Below are 20,275 nucleotides of genomic sequence, written 5' to 3'. Positions count from 1 at the left end.
CAAGGTAAAAGCTAACTTTCTTTGTAGACAGATACCCTTTTGGCCAGGATGCTGCTAATGGTATTTTTATTGTCCTGTTTAGCAATGAGCTTTACTTAAGTCAGCATCCCATGTTTCCCAGGCTAAACACCTGTGAAGACCATTGCCTTGTTTCCTGGAGACTTCTGTTTCAATTCCTGTGGTCATGAAATGAAGAGTTAGTTTAACATGGAAAATATAATAATGGTTTGAAAGAGGAAGTTCTTGTTGATCAGGCATCGTCTGTAGGTTTGTGTGTTTGGAGCAGTAACACATTACCAGGAAGTAAATTATTCATTTAAAAAAAAAAAAAAAGGTGTGTAGAGAAGATGCAGAAATGAGGTTCCTCTTAAATGAAAAAAAGATACAAAATTCTTCCTATTTACTTGCTACTGAAAAAACCACACTGAACTCTTTGTCCTAAGTTCATGCTAATTTGAGCTTCGGACAATAATTAAGACATTTAACTCTTTGGAATTTTGTGTTATGCAGACAAAGTGAAATTATTTATCCATTCTCAAGGCATTTATTTTTGAGAGATTTATGTGTATTTAGACTTTACATTATGTGAAGAATATACATTAAATGGAAACCTTTTTAATTTTGGTGAGTGATTTTGATAAATGAAGCAGTAGACACTCATATGTTTTCACAGAAGTCTGTCTCACACTCACACTTCTCCTGGGTTTGAAGAGTGTGAGGCTGATGGCTCCGTAGTGCCGAGTCTGCCTGAAAGAGATTTTTCTCTCTGCTTGTCTCAAACCTTCACTAGCTAATGCTGGCTTTATCTGATTGCCATTACTACTGGCCCAAAGCCTTTTTTCTTAGGATCTTTTGTGATCTGATTCCTTAATTTTCCTCCTTTACCTAAAGCATAAACGATTAATGAGAGAGCCTTTTAGTTTCCTTTTTCTTCTTCTTAGCTCATGTCACAATGCCTTTTTCTGTTCTGAGTTCTGTATATTCCCAAAAGTGGTGTATTAAAATAGCTTTGCTTTTATGTGCTCATTATGTGAAAGTTTGCCATTTGTGTCTCAATCCAAAATAGGACAAACAACAACTGTCATTATAGAATTAATAAGCTTTTCCTTGCATGAATGTCATAATCACACACCTAATACAGCAGAAGATATATTAATATGTCTCTCATTTCTTAAGATCAATACAAAAATATTTTTCTAAGAAATACCACTTCTAGTATTTTATAATAAATAAGCTTTTCAAACAGATTTTATCTCTTGTGAAGAAATATGTAGGCATTTTCCCTCTCTTTTTTCAATTTTTTTCTTCTCCCCCCTCCATTTTCACATTATTTCAGATGGTTTAGGCAAGTCTTCATCCTGCTTCTTTAGAATGTAACTTTTTATATAAATGCAACATGACAATTTCTAGTGGTAGTGGACAAAAGTAGCAAAATTACATGCTCACTGCCTTGAGGGGTGTTATTTTCTGTGTTTCTATTTAGCTAAGACAGCTTGACAGTTAAAAATCTAATCTTCTTCAACTTGTAGATTCAAGATGCTGCAAGTCAAGGCTTGAAATTTGTTGGAATTATACCTCAGTACCATCCCCAAAAGAACTGTCTTGTCAGCGCCTCCCTGACACCTGCCAGTAACAACTCTGTGCAATCAAGAGATAATAAAAATGTTTCAAATTACTCAGAGGATCATGCTTCACTGGATGGCGAGGAAATAGATGGCATTAATGGCTGCAGTACTCCAACACGGAGTGAGGAAAGCACTGACCAATGTGCCACATCCAGAGAGGGCTGTAGAGGTGAAGGACAGGCTACTGAAGAGCTGAATTCCAAGTCTGTGAAGGGAAATGAAGAGCAGTCTCAACATGAGAATCCAAGTGTGAGAGAAGCAGCAGACAAGACGAATGGACTTGCAGAGAATGAAACACCAGCACGATGTTTAAAACCACTTACTGGCAGTAAGTACTGGAGTGAGCTCTCGTACATAAAAGCCAAGTTAAAATTGCCTCAATTACATTCCCAGATCCTTTGGGGGGTGGGGGTGCAGGGGGGACATTACCACTGAGATAGTGAAGAAAAGATGCCCCAAATGAGCCACTTAACCTGATTTCAGCAAGGTTACACAGTTCACAACAACTGAGCATGAATCAGATGGCAAAGGAAGAGATGACACAAGCAGGTGCAGCTTTGTTATGGCCGATATGTATGCCTGAGTGTAAAGACTTATTTTTGTCTGCTGCTCAGCTGAATTGGTTCATTTCTGTATTTGTTGCCATACCCTGAGAGCTCTTGATCTTTGTATCCTTTTTGTCTCTTTGAATAAAAAGCCCTGCTAATCTGCCTGACAAGCTTTTGCAGCTATAGAAGGAATAATTCACAAAGGCTTATTACAGTTAGCCTCTTTGTAGCAGGTGAACAGATAGGTGGAATTAAACCACCTCAGGAGCAGCAGGAATAGATGTGATCTGGACTCTGAAGTCTCCTAGTATCCCACAGTCAGTCTGGGGGTCAGAGCTACAGTCAGAATTGTAATTACTGGAAAACAGCAGTTATTTTTGTTAATGACTCATGTTTGCTAGTTCATGATAAAATCTTGGTAGTGGGGCTGATAATAATTTGCCTTCCAGTATTTGTTTTGGGTTTGTTTTTTTTTTTAAAGATTTTTAGCCATATACTAGTTTTCTTTCTTTCATTTCTTTGACATATTTTTCCTCAGCTGGGCTTTCCACTTTAAATGTCATTTTATGACATCAAAGACCACAAGTCTCAGATGAGGTCTCAAAATACCCTCCTTAAGGTATTTGTTGCTCAAAGGTTACTTCCGTAACAGGAACTGTGTTCAAAATAGGATGTAGACCAGAATAATTTAGAAAACTAGAAGGAAAAATATTTTTGCTGCATTTCCAGTTTAAACCTCAAAATGCATTTCTATGTTTGCTTAATTCCAAGAAAACCATGTTTACACTCATTTCTCTTACTGCTTTCCTTAATTTCCTTACAAGCTACAAATCTGTGCAGGGGGAACGTAGGTGGAATTTCTGAAACTGGTACTGTCCTTGATTTTAATTTATCCCTATTCTCTAAGACTTTACATAGATTCAGTCAAACAATCCTACCCCTTTGGGAATTTTGTGTATAGGACCAAGAATGACTTTGCATTGTACTCCTTGGATTATTGTCTTGGTTTCCGCTGCAGTTTGGTGTAATTAGCTTTTGCATCCAATTTGGATCACACTCTAGTAACCTTCCGACATACTTACTTCAGGTTTTTTTGGGCAAGGGGGCACCCAGATTGGGTCAAAGCATAGCTGTTGTTTGAACAATTTCTTCTGGTCTACAGCCTTAAAGGTGGATTGTCACAACACTAGAATTTTACACATAGAACCTCTCTTAGTTTTATAGTTAAAACTAGTTATCTGCAAGTCTAACCAGACTAGTTCTTTCTCTTTTTATATATGCTATCTTTGAGAGAGTTAACTTAGCAAGTTTAATCATCTCTTTGATGCTATTCCTCTCCATATTGAACATTGAAATTCTTTTGCCACAAGTAACCATGTTCTTAGTATTTCTGCATAATGTGAAGATGATCACCTCCAGTCTTCCCAGCTTTTGTCTGCAGCACCCCAGGATTGCTGCTGATTTGCCAGAAAAGAGGATTTATTTAAAAAAATGTGTTTAGTTTCCTCAGTTATCTTTCTTTGAGTGCTTTTTGGCTTTATTTTTCATATTTTTTTTAATTGCTGAGTTATGCAAATACTTTCCAAGACTGAAGGTCTGAGAAGGCAGTTTTATGTGATAGCTCATCTAAAGTACAATTTTTCCAAATCCTGTATAACACTGCTGATTTTTTTATTACTCTTGAATGAATTTTTGTTATTGCAGCACTCCCTTTTCCTCCCATGGAAAATGTATTTCAGTTTTTGGCACCAGTTCTCCATCCTTCCTTGGGAGTGGGAAGATTGAAAGCATCAGGTGGTTTGTTTTATTTTCCCCTATGTATTCCATAGGAAGTTACCAGTCTTGAACTCCCTTCTCCCTTACATGAAATTCAGGAAAAAAATTAATATTCCTTACTATTTGTGGGATCTTAAATGTGTTCTTTATTTTAGGTTTTATACTGTTCAAGTGTTATTTTTACTCTTCTTCACTTGATTCCTGAATGTTTTGTAGTGCTCATTCACTTCCCCCATTTTTAAATGGGTTTTCAAAGCAATGGTGAAATATTTGCCTGTGAACAAGGCACAGACACTCCAGTGTGCTGTGTTACTTAGAACCAAACTGAAGGGTGTCTTTGGCCATGCTTGAGGATTCAGAGTCAGTGGTGAAAACTCTTGTCAGTACTGACTTGGGTTAAACTGGAGGGAATATCATCCACTAGACTGGGTTTTCCAGGAATTGGGCAGTCACAACTTCCCTGAGCAAACTGTTCCAGGGCCTCACCACCCTTACCCTGAAGAATTTCTTCCTAATGTATAATCTAACTCTGCCCTCTTTCAGTCTGAAGCTGTCACCCCGTGTCCTATCACTACATGTCCTTGTAAAATGTTTCTCTCCAGCTCTCTTACAGGCTCGTTTCAGGTACTAGAAGGTTGCTCTGAGGTCTTTCCAGGCTGAGCAGCCCAAATTTTCTCAGCCTTTCCTCACGGGGAGATGTGTCTTTCCTCTTATTATCTTTGTGGCCTCTTCTGGACCCACTGCAAATGTCCTTCCTGTGCTGGACCCCAGAGCTGGACACAGCACTGCAGGTGGGGTCTCACCAGAGCAGAGCAAAGGGGTAGAATCTCCTGCCTTGCCCTGCTGGCCATACTGCTTGGGCTGCAGCCCAGGATATGATTGGATCTCAGGGCTATGAACATGCATTGCTGGGCCATGTACAGCTTCTTCTATCAGTGTCTTAATAAGCACCAGAAAGATCTCCATTTTCAACAAAAGTCTGTTTTGGGGGTTGGAATCAAAATGATGGGAAGCTTTCTGTGTATGCTTTTCTGAGCTAGGATTATCATAATTTCATTCTTTCTAAACAAGTTGAAAACTGCAGGAGGATTCGTGTTAATGTTTATTCCCTTCTACTTTGTTTGAATTATGGTTCATGTCTGAGATCATTAGGTCTCTTTTCTTGTTGGTTTTGAGCTTCCAGCTCTTCTCTTCAAGTGCTGCCAGCCTGTGTCTGAGCATCTCCATTCTGATATCTTTTTCAATTTACACACTGCCTCTTTCTCAGCGACGTTTGTTAGAGAGCAATCTTAACATTTCTCTTGACATCTCTTTCTTTACTTTTGCTTGAGGTTAGAATATAATAGCTTGGAAAGAAGAGTAGCTTATTGAGTGAAGGAATTTAATATAATGTCTTTACCTTTTATATTTATATAGTTGAGGAGAATTTTTGGCATTTGGAAGTCAACAGAAATTCTACCATTGATTTCCATGTCCATTAAGAAGTAAAATAATAATGTCCAAAATTTTTAATTGGTTATTTTAATTATGGTTATACCCCTCTGAGAAGGATATCTGCTTTTAAATTTGATTCCATTTTAGGGCTGTGAAAGCTCAGCTTTGCTGTCAGCAATGACTTTTTTGCTTAGAGTAACTAAAATATCCTGGAGGAGATGTAGAAAAGGGTCTAGAAGATGTTCCCATTTTTAAGACCCTTCACAATTCCATTTTTAAAATTCATTTGCTGTTGTGTTAATGTCTCACCTTGGCTCAGATCCAGAGTAAATCAATGAAGCAGCTACCATAGTCTCTACATGAATGATTCATTGCATTTTCTTAAGATGAGACTGCCCTTGGCTTATTCCATGCTTTTGTGTTATCAAAACCAAGCTATTTCATACTTTAATGGCCATGATCTACAGAATACAATTCCTTCTAAATTTGCAGTAAGATTTCATCTTTGAACTGATGATTCCCATAGCAGAGTGTTATGTTAGTACTCAGGTATTACTGTCTTCAAATATTTTATTGTCAACAGTGAATCCATTGTGAGTAAGAAATACTGTAACAGCAAACAAAATACTGTACTGGGTCTTGAGAGAATCCATCACTGCAGAAAATGTATTAAGGAGATAACCACATCCCAAAGAATTTTTTGCAATTGCACTGTGTAATTAGGCAAGGGCAAGCAGTGAGTTGTACATTGTTTTCGGTAATTTTGTAACATAGTTGTTGCATTTTTCCATTTTTTTACTCTTTGGTAGAAGCAGAGATCTTCATTCTCTTCAACAAGCCCAAAACTCCACAAAAATGCAGCCAGTATTATACAGTGACTATCCCTATGAGGATCTCCAGGAATGGGCAGACTGTCAACAGCTTAGAAGCAAATTGGCTGGAGCACATGACAGATCACTTCAGGAAAGGAGGCTCATTGGTAAACGCCATCTTCAGCCTTGGAATGGTAAATGGTATGGAAATTACAGAAAGCATTATGCTGTGATTATTTTCCTTTTTCCTCTAATAGAGGTCATTATCTTTGAAGAGAAGACATTTGGGAGGTGCTTTAATGTAGGCTTGGGGCAGATTTGTATTAGATCAGCCTCTTTCAGTGAAATGGAATGAAAGTACAGAAAATGTTTTGGCATTTGAATAAGGAAAACAGATCATGTATTGTATTTTATAAACATGCTAGAGATGATCTTATAATTGCAGAAATACACAGAGTTAATAAACAGTACCAAGTAAAATGAATTAAACTAATAAGATTGCAAAGCAGATGACACAAATAGAAGGGTGACTTTGCTCTTAGCTGTCTGGCCACACATTCCATCTGGCTCAAATTGCAGGTCAGTGCAAGGACTCTTGAGTTTTATCTGGCCAAGAAGAGAGACCCTTTCCACCTTGATGGCACAATGGTTTACAAAATTGTCTTCTGTATTTGTTTCATCCTAGCTGGAGTGATGGATAAATGTTGATCTTAATTTAAGAAGATTAAAAATCCTAGATTTTTGCGTATTGTGGAAAAGTAGCACTGGGTCCAGCTTAGTCCTGTAGCCAGTCTGTACTACACTCGTGGCCACCATGGCTTTGAAGGCAAGCTTGTTGTACAGAGAAAGATTTTGGTGCATAGCTGGGATACAAGAGACACAATCAAGGAGCCATGAGGACAATTGAAGGGAAGTACTTGAACATAAAAATGTTGAAGTTGCAGCCGAATTAATTTTACTGGGAAGTTAAGAGACTGGTATACTTCATGGTTAAAGTGCTTATAGCTGAATCTTTCACCTAATTTTGGTTTGTTTTGCATTTTTCAAAAGGAATGTGGTAACCCAGAGATTGCACATTGTTATTAAGATTGGTTGGTTTATGCCTCAAAATTGTAGGGGAGGTGCTTCCAGAGCATCTTCTTGCTGTTGGTCTGAATTCCAGATCCCAGGATAAAACACAGGAATATGAGTCAGTTCTGGTAAAAGTCAATCAGGAAATTAACAGGCAATCCTAATTTTTCATTTTACAAACAAGTAGCAAAAAAAAGGAAGGTCTAAAGTTCAGCTGATGGAATGCTTTCCCACAGCTTCCTGGAAAGCTTGTAATTGCTAGTTAACTGGTTTAAAAACAAACGGTCATTTACTTTATGTGTATAAATTGGACAGAGGGAAGCCTAATTGTCTCTATCAGGCTCGGTTATTGGGCTCAGTGTTTTTTTTTAATAAAATCTGCTTGTCAGTTCACTCTAAAATGTTTTAAACACAGGATTTTTCCACTATTTAAACTTTTAGAGTTCATTTACATAGCAGAGCCCTGTGGGAGGTTCATGTACTTGGATACCAGAGTGAGGAGTGCTGGATAACTGCCTGTGGACATAGATAAAGTAGGTTTGAATGAGGACAATAAAGTTTAACGCAAACAGGACAACGAATTATGTAAAAATGGACATATTCAGGATTACGTTCAAATAGTGATTGAAAATGAACGATGAATAAACATTTTTGTTAGCATTTTACAGTTACAGGAAGAGCAGGTTTTGAAATCAAAAAGCTGAAACAAGGTTTCTAAAAGTGTATTAAGCTATTACAAGAACATTTATTAAGAATATCTGTGAGTTGTTATCAATTGCAGTTAAATATTTTATTATTTAAATGCTAAATTTTTTCTATGCTGCAGAGAAATGGAACAGCTTTTTCACTCATATGCTAGTCAGTATCAAACAACACAGGGCAGGGACAAAAGAACAAGTAGGGGTCTGAGGGCTTCTCAGCTCCTTACCTTTTCTATACTTCTATGGCAGCATATCCAGCTCTTCATAGCTGCTCTTACTCACTGATTAATCCTCTTCCAAATTAAGGTAATACCAGCATACTTTCTTTAATTGACTATATCACGTTTCTTTGTTCTGGGGGATAGTTTTCTTTTTGGCTTAAAGTATGAATTCATTATTTTGCTTATTAGAATTAAAAGCAGGGTTATTATCTTCTTCTTTTCCCCCTTGTCCTTGGAATACCTAATGAAGTGAAGATTTCCAGATTGTCAGTAGTCATAAATCTGTTTCTTCCTTCTGCTAACAGATTAATAATTAGTCTTTAAAGGAGTTTTAAAGTTCACTGGTAACAATTGTTTCTTTTTGCTTATTGTGCCAGATAATTATAAACAGAAATATAACACAGTTGCAGATCACAATAAGTAAAGCATGCAGAGTTACACCATATATTAAACGTATTCAGATTTTGCTAGTAAGTTAGAAGCAGCAGCTTGCTTGGTCCTTGAATGTTCTCATGTTGGCAGATAACCGTTATTTATTTAAATCTGCAGTTTGGTTTCTTGCTGGTGCTTTTCATCCATCTCATGTAATTGATAATTTTGCCTGTAGTCCCAGGTGTAAACTGATCCTGCCTAGTGATCTAAAGTGACCATAGGAATTCACCCTTGCCCTCTTCTAGTGAGAATGGAGACTGTAGCAGCAAGCTACAGATTAATACCAAATGGAAAGGAAGTAACAGGTGGGTTCTCCTCCTTTCCTTCATCCTTTCTCCTTGTAACAGCAAGTCTCCAGTCAGCAGTGTGAGAAGGCAGCAAGAGTCAAACCTCTTCAAGGTTGTTTTTTGATGCCTTAACAGAATAATCACAAGCCTGCTCATCTTCAGTTGTTTTGAACTGCAGCTCTTTAAGTGCCTGGCATTCTTGTATTTGTTTTACCATTCTGTCTGTGAATTTTCTGCCTTTCAAACCTAGAAAAAAGCCAGCCAACCAACCAGAAAACACTGACAGTACTTAAACACAAAGGGAATGAAACAAAATGTGGGTTGCTTGGAAGAAGAAAGTAGTCAGGTTTTTAAGAGTCTGATTGCTTGTCTCTGTCATCTGCCTTCGACAGAGATGAGCCGGCGATGCCTTTGACCGATTATTGTCACCTTAGCCACTGAAGTACTGGGATTTTTATCATCCATAGGGAATTATTTTCTGTGTGTGTATTGAAGGTGAAAAGACTCAGAAGGGAAGAGGAATGCAAATATGAAGCAAAGGCTGACATTCAGGTCACGTGCCCCATGAAGCTACATAGAGCTATTTTTCCTCACTGAGAGCAAGAGCAGCCTAAAGGTTAGTTTTCCTAGATACGGAGAATTTGTAGTTCAAAGACAACAAGGGGAAAATTGTCACCTGCTAAGACAGCTGTCATGGTAAAGTAAGTAATCTTTTCCCATATACCTCCTGTAAATCAGAAGCAAGAACATCAAAATAGGTTTTTGTCAATCGAGCTACATCAAATATTTATACAACGCAGTGAAAATAGCTTTTTGTGCACAGTAGGATACCTTAATAAAAGATGCAGTGGTAATGGAACATTTTCAGAGGAAGGACACTGATTGTAACCTCTACTTTTGGAGCCTTTTCTTTAAGAAAGAGTGAAGTTCAAGAGTAGAGATTGGGAAATGATACTACAAGCAGCAAAGTCAAAATATTTTGTTTTATTAGCATTTTTTACTGCCCTATTGCAAGTGGATGAATGTGTGGAATTTCTAAGGAACTTTTTGACTTAAGTTCCAGGAGCTAAATCTTGTTAAACACAGGATTACCAAAAAAGAATACAACTGCATCAGAATCAGGAAATATCTTGCATGAGAAACAGTGAGAACTGGCAAGACCAACGCACCATCTAAAGCTTTACATGACTGATCTTTGTAGACAGGTTAGGTAACATCTAGCTGAATAAATGTAGGCATCTGCCCTACAGGAATCTGTGGATGAGTTGTCACTCCAAAGTGCCAATATAATTAATGGAAATCTCAGCCTGGACTGATATAGTCAGTAGGATTTGAATTATGATCCACCTCATCCTACATCAGGATATGCAAAAGAGATCAGATACATCTAGATAAGACTGAGATAATCTTTTGCCTTAGTCTTCAGAGACACAGGAAGAGGTTGCACCCATCTTTAAAAAAAGGCCAAAAGGACCTACAGGGAAAAAAAGGCCAGGGACCTACAGGGTGGTCAGCCGCACTTCATTTCTGGTAGGATCACTGAGTAGGTCCTCTTGGAACACGTGTCCAGACACATGAAGGAGAGGACAGTGATTGGGGACATTTGGCATGGATTTAACAAGAGTAAAACATACTTGAAAATTATTGTCCTCTGTAATAAAATGACAGTTTGTGGAGGAAGAGAAAGTAGTAGATGTCATTTTGGGTGAATTCATCAAGGGAATTTGACAGTGGCTCCCACAGTATTTTTGTATCCATAATAGGACCATGCAGCCTAGATGGGTAAAAATCTGGTTGCATGGCTCGACTCAGAGGGTCGTGGGTAATAGCTCACATTTTACCTGGAGTAACAAGTGGAGTATCACAGAGATCTATCCTGGGGCCTGTTGTATTTAACAATTTGGTCAATGATGCACAGGAGGCAACGAGGCTTGTTTTGTCATGTTTGTGGATCATACCATACTCAGGAGGCAGCTGATGTGCCTCAGAACTGGGCTGCTGTCCAGAGGAACCTGGGCAGGCTGGAAAAACATGCCAGCAGGAACTGTTTGAAATTCTGTGAGGACAAGTGTCCTGCCTCTGGGAATGAAGAGGCCTTTCACTAACCCAGGCTGGGGACAGCCTGGCTGGGTAGCAGCTCTGTTGGAAGGTCCAGGGGAATGTTAGTAGGCAGCAAGCTGAAGATGAACCAGCACTTGGGGGAGTTAGTTCAGCCTGAACAAGGACAGCTTTGAGGGACCTAACACTGCCTGGCAGTGCCTATGAGAAGACTATCAGAAAGGTGGGTCCGGGCCCTTGATTGAGGTGTGTTGTAGGAGGATTGGAAAAAATATATGTGAATTGAAGTAAGAGAGGTCCTTTTTGGATATAAAAAACCACTTTATAATCATGAAAACAGTAACTCTCTGGAAGAGGCTACCCAGGAAGTTGTGCCATCTCAATTCTTGAAGATTTTGAAAATGTGACTAGATAAAGCCATGAGCAGTCTGGTCTGGAGTTGTATTGATCTGCTTTAAGCAGGTGGTTGGACTGGAGACCTCCTGAGGTCCCCATCCAGCTGAATTATCCTATGATTCTATGAAACTGTTGGATCATGTGCATCTCACCTAGCGGGCCAGCTCTAGAACACATGACTGTCGACTTTAACTGCTCTTAGATCTAGAGCACCTGTGTGATAAAGGTACTGTAGATATACTCATCTGTCCATCTTCTTTCCCTTCCACACCTGAGTGTAAGAGTTTCTCTGAAATTCCTGCTGATCCTGACAGCACTGCATGGGTTATGTGTGCTTTGTCTCCAAAATACAGCTCTGTTAGCTGTCTTTCGGCTGCATTCTCCTTTCCCCCATTATTCTCAGCATCCCAAATGCTTCACACACAAAGGAATTAATGGTGCAATTATTCTTTCCTGTGCTTCTCTTTTTCTCTGGAAGAGAAGTACATGACCTGTAAAAGGTAAAATGTGTGGCCAGGGTGTGAGATGTGAGAATTGGCAGGTGTGCATTCATGCCATGAATGCTTAAAGCACTGGCGCAACGGGTAGAGAGGAGTTTGGTTCTGGTTGAGAGGGAAAAGCTCAGTGATTGTCATCAACAAGTTTCTGTAGAGTTTTTCACCAGAGTCTCTCTGTTGAATGGACACTATTCTTTACATTTTCATCTGTTTTTCCCTCATAATTTTCCTCTTTCAGTTTTCTCATTTTCCATGGGTTTCTTTCCTAGGAAAAAAACCCATTAAAAAATCAAGGGATTGTATGACTGATGGATGTAGCCTTCAACAGTAATCATTGTACATCCAACAAGGAATGAAAGTCTTAGAACAATTTGGGTTGAAAAAGACCTTTAGGATCACGAATCCAGCCATAAACTCAGCACTGCCAAGTGAACTTTCTGCTGCCTGTAGGGTCTCACGAGCTCAGCTATTGATTTCTAAAACATTGCATATGTGCCATCATATTCCCATGTGTGGAAGCTGTGAATTGCATGAGTGGAGCATGCAGCAGAATGAAACATAAAGGATGATTTACGAGTGAGTGTAAACACACGCCTGCTGATAGTGTTTTGATCGCTGATTAATTAGCTGGCAAACGCGGGGGGCGAACTCAAGCTGCAGTTGTGCCAACAGTGTGACACCGAATTTCATTAAGGGAATTCACAATACAGGAGCAGTGCACTGGTGCTGTATAAAGCTGCCCTGGTGAGATCTGGGTGTTTGTGTCTAGTAGAGATCTGCTTTCAGTCTTAGGTGCTGTCTTGTCATCCCTGCTTTGGAAAATTGAAGGGCTATTTGTACATTACACATCCTGAAATAGATTTGGATGTGGGTTTCGGTGTTGGAATGTGATATTTCACAGAAGTTGAGTTGGTTACCCCTTTGTAGTGTCAGGTCTAACAAAGTGCTGTTTTTGAATGAAATCCAGTAATTAAATCTTGTACCCTTTGGTATGTGGCAAGCTTGCTCTCCCTGTGTTTTCAAACCTGTAATCCAGCTGCTTAGTGATCTGGTCTGTTGTTTCACAACAAAAATGTCTGTTCTTCTCACTTGGATGAGAAATCTGTCTGGATGACAGGAGTTGCTGCTCTGTAGTCCAGCTCATCCACCTTGGAGCAATGTGTAATCCTGGCTTGCTGTAGTGGTGAGGAGTCTTCGTCTCTCTTTATTTTAAATAGCGTTGCAGGAAACCTGCCTGTGGAAACAGTGTAAAAGTAGACAGAATATTTTCTTCTTTCAGCCTCCCAATAGAATCTCAAGGAGAATCCCTAGTAAGTAATTTACAACTTTTTTCCTTCACAAGTGAACAACAAAAAAAAAGCTGTTAGTTTAGAGACAAGTATTTGCATCTCCTCACTTGCAGCTTAATGACTCGACTGCAACAACAGCAAAAGAGGGTAAGAGACTGTGCAGATAGAAACAGAGGGGTTGTGCATTGACACCTCTAGCAAGTGTTGCTACAGTGTGTGTGTAGACATAAGCCTCCAAATGTAGGAGTCTTATGTTGGGGGCTTTGCCTGCAGCAAATTTGTTATTTCCAGATAATAAATTGAATTTAGATCATATAATGACATTGGAAGATGTTGACTGAGATTGTGTCTGCAAGAGGTAAGAAGCCTCTTAATCCTCTTCACTGCCTCCTTTGTGAAAATTGTTTCTGAGTTTGATACATGTTTTCCCTTGGAGGCAGCGATTCCTTCCTGCTGGCATTTCTTGACCTCATAACATCCACTAGGAAAGCAGGATGACCCTGATGAAACACCTAAGCAGGCTTATCCAGAAGACTCCCCTGTCAGTTCAAGAATCTGTCAGTTTGGCATGTGTGACTGCATTTCAAAAACATGTATCATACCAGTTCAAAGAATATAGTGTTGCTAGAAATGTAAGGAAACTATCATGCAAAATATAACATTTGGGGGGGAATAAGCAAGGTCTTTATCATCAGTCATACAGGGTAAATATATTGTTCATATTAGAAAGGCTGAAAAAGACGCTTTTTGACAATGTGAGAAGAGTTTTCTCTGTGTGTAAAGAGCACAGTCCTGCTTATTTACAGTTTTCCTAAACATAATTCTATTGTTCCATCAATCAGCTTATTTTAACAAAGAAAAGTAAGTATTTTTTTTCCAGTTATTCTGATTCTGCTCTGTCATGGAACTGACAAAACCTAAGTTCTGGTGTATGGGAGTGATTGCTGGTTATGGAGTGCATGGCTTGAGTTAAAGGAGAAAGTGCTGCTTGAGTAACTTTAAGTGTATGTGTTGTCTGAAAAAAGGCTGAACGTGTTGGGAATGCAAATGAGAATAGAGAGACACTAAACCAGATGGTCAAAATGCCTTCATAAATTGATTAAATAGTTATGAATGTATCTTTTCTTTCACACTGTTCAGATATGCCAGATCATCCTTAGTCCATGTAGATCACTGTATCTGCAGTGGCTGATCCATATGCAGGGTTCTGACTTGTGTGAATGAATGGATATAGTCACAAGTATCAATACCATAAATACCATAAAAATAAATCAGTACACCTTCAAACCTGTTGAAAATAACACATTGTCTGTAGCATGTTTATAGCTTCAAGCAGGTGAACAGTACTGCTGAACTGAGGACTGAATCCCTTTTGCCTGCTCAGAATGGGAGAGCTGTGGTTTCTGATGGCAAAGGGTGGAATAACAGACTGGACAGTGAGGTTTGCTTTTAGGGAGTAGGATTGCTCTTAAGAACTGCTAGAGATACAAGTCTTATTCATGGAATAGAGCTGGACTATCAGAGAATGTCTATGAACTTTTTAGTAACATCCTTGGAAGAATATGTTATTAATAAATTCAGATGCCTCACTACACATAGAGTGCCTTTCACAAAGCTTACAGATAACCCTGTGTTTTCACAGATTCTTTACATGGGACAATGGATGGGGTATTTATCTTTGAAGATGTTCCTGTGGAAGACAGTAAAACCATGCAGGGCTATGATGCAATTGTGGTAGAGCAGTGGACTGTCTTGAAGGTATGTGCACAGTCTTTCGTCTTTTTTTTTTTATTTTTTTGTAAATCCAAACATTCCAAGACTGTGAGACAGCCTCTCACATACTGATCTGTGCTCCAACAGTACTACACAGGCAGCTGAGGTAAAGGGATGCCAGTATAACATAACAGTTTGCCACGCTCTGGGTTTGTACAGTGCACTTCTGATCTTGAAAAACCTCATGCCTTTTTTGGGAGGGTAGGAAATGTGAGTGACAGTGAGCAATTAAACTCAGGGCTGTCTGTCTCAAAATTACAGATGTCTGCTGGATTAACTGCAAAGAGGATCTCCATTGGTTGTCAGGGCAACATGATCACACAAGTCACTGTAGCAGCGCAGTTCTAAAGAAGGCAGCCCTTTAGGTAGGCAGACTTAGCTGCAGCAGGAAAGCACAGAGAACTGCACTGGCTCTGTCTGACCTCCTTCATATGCTGAAAGAACCAAACATTTTGGATAGACCCCTCTAAACAGACCATGTGTGTCACAACTTGGCCTTCTGCAGATCTGGGTGCCCACGCTGATCCGTAGAGACACTGCTTGGATCAGATCGATCAGCACCGATCTTCCACAGCAAATTTGATACACACAGTACCCATGTATTTGAAAAGCTGGGCTTAAATTCTTTGTGACTTGAAGCAAAAAGAACATGGAGGGAAAAGAAGAAGTTGTGTAACTCTTAGAAGTTTTTTTTTTAATTCGATCTGTGATGTCTGCTAGAAATAGATGTTGTGTATCTATAAAGGCAATACCTGACTGTTTCACTTGTAACTTTTACACCCCTTACCCTTTATTGTAAGGGGTGTAAAATCCTTAGACAGATAAAATCCCTCCTTTTGGCACACACATGCCAGAAGAACGGATTAAGGGAAAATGGGAGAGATGCTAGAGTAAGTGTGTAAAATTCCAGGAGACTAGGATTAAGAGTTTTGTTATTAGATGACGATTTTGTAATGCAGAAAGAAATGGCCAAATAGTAATGGCTCCAAACAACTTATAGAACAGTTTAGTGCGTTAATAGCAGCTTTTCTTGTTGATGATACGGGTCTGAAAAATTATTCTTTTATTGCATTAAATGTTATGACAGACTTGACTATAAATTCTTGTTCATTTTTAGGGTCAAACTGTGGTGTTGCCACTCAGGAACAAGGTTTTGGGATAATGACAGATGGTTTCATGAGTGCATTAGGTCAGGGCTGATCAAGAAGGCAAACATTAAGAAGCATTAATGTTAACCATATGTTTAAAACTGTTAGGAAATGAATAGAGGGTAAAACAGCAAGTATATACTACTTCATACTACTGTGTAAGCTGTGTTTGACAGCACCTTATTTCAGAAGGCTGTGTTAGCTGTGGAATTGTTCAGAGAAGAGCAATGGGCATAGTCAGTGATACAGACAGCTTCCATATTAGGAAGACTTTACATGGTGTGTCCTTTCAGCCTGGAAAGGAGAAGAGTTGAAGGACATGGAATAGGTAGAGAGCTCCTAAATAATGGGAAACAGGTAAATAGGGATTGTTTGTCATCTTTTCCAGTGTAAGAACTAAGTGGCAAAAGGTACTAGCCAGGGCCAGGTGCAAAGCAAACAATAAAAGGAGGTGTTTCAGATAATTATTTATGCAGCAGATCTGTGGAACTCCTTTCTGGACAAGGTTGTGTGTTCAAGAAGTTTGGAGGATCTTGTGTTCATACAGGCATTTTGATTCAGATCAGGAATGCCTTTTTGTACTTGATCCACTCTTAATATGCCTCACTTCACCTCACAGAATGGTCTCACAGTGCACAAACTGGATTTCTTTCAGTAGAAACTAAACCAGGCATGCTAAGTACACAAAATATTTGGGGCCCATATCCTACATGCTTGACTTAATGTATATTACTTTTCCTTAGCCATCACTTACAGCCATGTTGGAGACAGCTTTCCGAGTTTTAAATGGATTCTTGGCCAGAGCCAGTTTGGCTCTCAGACAACCAATTCAAGGTTCTCCATCTCAGTAGGATATTGTAGCAAAGTTAGGCATAATCTGTGTGGACACAGGACAGCTTCTGTCAAGCTGCATGACAAGGATCATAGGGATCCTGTGTTGGCAGCATGCTGTCCAAAACACCAGGACACAGCAGAAGAGTATTTTCTAGTAGGGCCCTTTGAAGTGTTAGAACCCTCGCAGGTGGAGAATCATTTGCTTTCAATTCTAGCAATTCCTTGCTGGAGAACACAGCTGGTCAGCAGATTAAGGAATGAACCTCCCAATGCCATCTGGTGTGTCAGGAGATGCTATACTGCTACACACCATGTCTGTGAGGGCTAATGCGGAGAATCTCCTGTTCCAGACGTAAGACTTGGGATGTGCAATTTCAGAAACTGACTGATAGCATATACACAGCTTGTCGGTGTGATCAGATTATTCTCTGCTGTAATTAAAAATTTGGATGCTGGGTGTTCCCTGGCAGTTTTGCTCTTTTGAGATCAAGCGTGGCTGTTCTGTGGATATTATGAAAATGTTCCCCACCAAGCTGAAAGTGGAGGAATATGGGGAAGAAAAAACTTGCTGAAGGAAGAATGTTGAGGCACTAGGGAAGTCTTGCAAAGTTCTTGCCCATTTAGAGAAAGAGCAGAGCTGGCCACCTCAGTTTTCTCCTCCTGCAGTTTAAATAACTGCCAGGATATTTCATGCCTCATGCTTTCTGAGACATAATAGATTATAGGTAGGTAAAGTCATGGAATCAATGAAAGAGGGACTGGAAGCTGGGGGATCTGTAGGTACTTGCACAGTGTTGTACCCAGAAGACCAAGTGTTAAACCCTGTTGGAATTCACCTGTATTTACCATCAGCGTGGAATGATGCAGTGGCAGAGGAAGAAGACAGAGTTCAGTAGTGACAGAAGATGTCCAAGAGTCAGTAAAGGCTTTGTTTCTATTATGAGTGTTACAAAGTATAATTGTTACAGAGGTAGTTATGGAGCAGTGAAATGACTGATTGTGTAGAGGGTTGGGGTTTTTTTGGTATACATTGAGCTCTGATCTACATTAACCTTTTCTATTATTATTTCCATTTGTACCAAGGCAGTGGAAGAAGCCCTGCTGGGCAGCATGACATAAATGTATATAATGGATCCTTACTTTAAATTTGTATCAGATTTGGTTATCTGGATGGGCTTTGGAGTTGTTCAGATGTGGTCTGAACGGAATGTAAATTTATTGTGCTGTATCCTAATTAAGAAGAAGAAGAAGAAACAAACAAAAGAATCACAGCCACAACAAAAGAAGGCTTTATTAAAAAGGAGGACATGTAGTAGGTATCGATGCCCTTTAAAAAGAAAACCTTTCTGAATGAAAAGGTAAAGGTTTGCTGTTTAACCATAAACACAAAAGAGAGGGGTTGGCACACCTCTTAGCAGAGAAAGTGCTGCCTTTTTAATTGCTAAGGCTAATAGAGAAAACAAGCTGAACAGTGTGATGCACTCAGTATGTGTGTAAAATGTCAGTTTGTAGAGGATGTAAAGCTCGCAGCTGTCACAGTATGTGGTCCCGCCAAGCAGCAGACAGGATGTAATAGCTCTGAGTAATTTAACTCTTTCTTCTCAAAGTAGAGCTGTGGTATCCTCTACAAATGACCACAGGTCTTGTTATGACAAAATACTGCACTCATCCTTACCACTTTAACTCTAAAAATGTCAGGGCATATTATTTCCACTGCAGTCTCTGAGATCTAGCCCTAAAACTTGTTTGATGGTTTTAATTCTGCTTGTGTAGGCAAATGTAGGTAGACAGTTCTGATTAATCAGAGCCTGCATGATTTCCCTCTCCCCAACTCTAAATCTGTCACCTTCCCTTCCCCATTACCCAAGACAAAACAGCTAATGTTGTCTTTAAAATTGAGTGCTATAATATTTATTTTAGGTTTCTGCATTGCTCTGCTTCTGAAGCTGTGTTCATTTTGGAATTATTGTCCTTAATTTACATGCATTTTCTCACTGAAAATCTTGAGCTGCTGATTCATCACTTTGTATTTGCTGCTATACCATACCTTTGGAGTACTGACATGAATTAAAATCTCAAATATATTGTGGTGTTGCCATTCCCTGGCAGACTTGAATGGGGTCAGTCTCCACCGTAGACATAGTAAACCTTTAAAGTGCGACATACCAAAAGATTTAAAAATTTATCTCTGCTGAGCCTAGGTTGCAAGTTGCCTTAATGTAAGCCTTGAAACAAATTCTCTGGAAATGAGGATTTGATTTGTCTGTAAATCTGATTTAGGTCATATGTCAGTTAAGCTATGTTCTGCTCTCTCTGGCCACGGGAGAAAGGCATGACCAGGTCAGCCGAGGAGCTGATGGCGATGGACATGGAAAGCCCAGAGGAGTCATGTGTATGACCCTCTTTACCACCCAAAGGACAGATATGCTGCCTGGGCATAATATTTCAGCAATGTCTGTTGCTGAATGCTTGTTGCTTTTTAAGAAGAGCTGAACAAAAACCTTCAGGAGTCTGTTATCTTCCAAAGGTTTTTATAATTCTTGTTTCATTTCTTTATTTAAGATACAAAAGCAGCATATATACATACATATTTGCTGAACTCAGTAGACGTAGGTTTTACACAGGATTAAAATCCACAGGGTAATCTGCCATTGGTTTTGATGATTAAATGAATAATAAAATCTAGTATGAACTTGGACTGTCCCTGATAATTTCTTGCGGCTCTGGTAGTATTCAACATCTAACAAGGTTAAGGCTTCTTCCATGTGAGTAAAGGGCACTTGAAGCAAACTGAAAAGCACAGTATGGATTTAAAAAAACCTTCCTAGCTGTGACAGTTTTCCAAGAATTAGTTCTCTGCTCACCCAGAAAATCTTTCAGGGAAAACTGAACATCCCACTTCAGAACAAGCTGAGAAAAAGTATTTCAGTCCTCTTTTATACTTCCTATAGAGCCACACAGGGCACAAGTCATGTTGCTTTTGCCCAGCAGAAGACTGTAGCCAGGCAGCAGTGCCCTGGGTAGTGCATCTCTGTGAGCATGTTGAGGGGCATGAAGCAGCTGCTGGGACCCCACAAGCTGCACACAGAGCCTGCATGTGGGCAAGGGGCAGCACAGAGCTCACCTTCCTGCTGCATGAGCCAGTGGCAGCAGAGGGTCTGGGCTTCAGCTGCTGTGCTCACATGGCAATAGATTATTATTTGCATAATTGGGGAGTGGTGTACAAAGCCTTTTGGTAAAAGCCACATGTTGTTTGGGAATAAATTATATCCAAAGGGAGTTGTGTTGGGGAAGCTGCCTGGGGATGATTAAGCTGTGTGTGTAGGGCACACTGGGGTATGTGAGTTCTCAGGTAGTAGTTTTTTATGTTGGT

At 39.5% G+C, this 20,275-nt stretch overlaps 1 protein-coding gene across 2 annotated transcripts in view; it reads left to right on the top strand.

Annotated features, from left to right (window-relative positions):
- RFTN1 (raftlin, lipid raft linker 1) overlaps positions 1–20,275 on the top strand; it is a 94,154-nt gene that overhangs the window by 60,982 nt on the left and 12,897 nt on the right. For both annotated transcript variants that reach the window (XM_085051043.1, XM_085051042.1), the window contains exons 5-7: positions 1,530–1,953; positions 6,193–6,396; positions 14,790–14,905. In XM_085051043.1, coding sequence (XP_084907169.1) covers positions 1,530–1,953; positions 6,193–6,396; positions 14,790–14,905 — 744 coding nt within the window. The remainder of the gene's footprint in view (positions 1–1,529; positions 1,954–6,192; positions 6,397–14,789; positions 14,906–20,275) is intronic.

Source organism: Lichenostomus cassidix, chromosome 2 (assembly GCF_008360975.1).
Source record: "Lichenostomus cassidix isolate B80296 chromosome 2, HeHo_3.0, whole genome shotgun sequence".
Taxonomy (NCBI): domain Eukaryota; kingdom Metazoa; phylum Chordata; class Aves; order Passeriformes; family Meliphagidae; genus Lichenostomus; species Lichenostomus cassidix.
The sequence above is the reverse complement of the archived record's forward strand: the minus strand, read 5'-3'. Positions and strand labels throughout refer to the sequence as shown.